Source organism: Meleagris gallopavo, chromosome 1 (genome assembly GCF_000146605.3).
Source record: "Meleagris gallopavo isolate NT-WF06-2002-E0010 breed Aviagen turkey brand Nicholas breeding stock chromosome 1, Turkey_5.1, whole genome shotgun sequence".
Lineage (NCBI taxonomy): Eukaryota > Metazoa > Chordata > Aves > Galliformes > Phasianidae > Meleagris > Meleagris gallopavo.
Genome location: NC_015011.2, coordinates 189,124,540 through 189,125,345, shown reverse-complemented (window position 1 = coordinate 189,125,345; position 806 = coordinate 189,124,540). Strand labels below are relative to the sequence as shown.

General features: G+C 51.6%; 1 protein-coding gene across 1 annotated transcript in view; it reads left to right on the top strand.

The window, feature by feature from the left end:
• The window catches only part of LOC104909436 (olfactory receptor 52R1-like), a 1,034-nt gene extending 285 nt beyond the window's left edge, over window positions 1–749 (top strand). Inside the window, exon 2 of the mRNA XM_010706284.2 lies at window positions 1–749. Within this exon, the coding sequence (XP_010704586.2) occupies window positions 1–749 (749 nt within the window).
• The last annotated feature ends 57 nt before the right edge of the window (window positions 750–806 follow it).

The following is an 806-nucleotide window of genomic DNA, read 5'->3' as shown; positions in this document are numbered from 1 at the left end:
CATCCATGCTGCCCAAAACGCTCGCCATCTTCTGGTGGGGCTCCAGGGAGATTGGCTTTGTTTCCTGCCTTGTTCAGTTGTTCTTTGTCCACAACTTCACAGCAGTGGAGTCGGGCGTGCTCATGGCCATGGCCTTGGATCGCTATTTTGCCATTTGCCATCCCCTGCGGCACTCCAGCATCCTCTCCATGCCGGTGGTGGCAGCTCTCGGGAGCCTGGTGCTGCTGCGTGGAGTCCTCATGGTGGGTCCCGCATGTTTTCTGCTCCACAGGAAGGCCTTCTGCCAGCATCGTGTCATCTCCCATTCCTACTGTGAACACATGGCCGTGGTGAAGCTGGTATGCGAGGACACCAGTGTCAATGCTGCCTATGGCATCTTTGTGGCTTTTGCAGTATCAGGGCTCGATCTTACAGTGATTGCTGTGTCCTACACCATGATCCTGCGGGTGGTACTGAAGCTGTCATCATCTGACACTCAGCTCAGGACCTTTAACACATGTGTATCCCACATCTGTGTCATCCTTACTTTTTATGTCCCTGCCTTATTCACATCTCTCGCCCACCGGTTTGGACACAGCATCCCCCAGCACGTCCATATATTGGTGGCCCACCTCTACATGCTGATGCCGCCAACATTAAACCCCATCATTTACGGGGTCAGAACCAAACAACTCAGGGACAAGATAGTTGTCCTCTTAAAGCAGAGGGGAATCTTACCTGTGTCTGTGCGCCATCAACTGAGCTTATAAGTGTTAGATGAAATTTACAGAGTGAACTCTCGGAATCTTTATTTTGAGAAACACCCT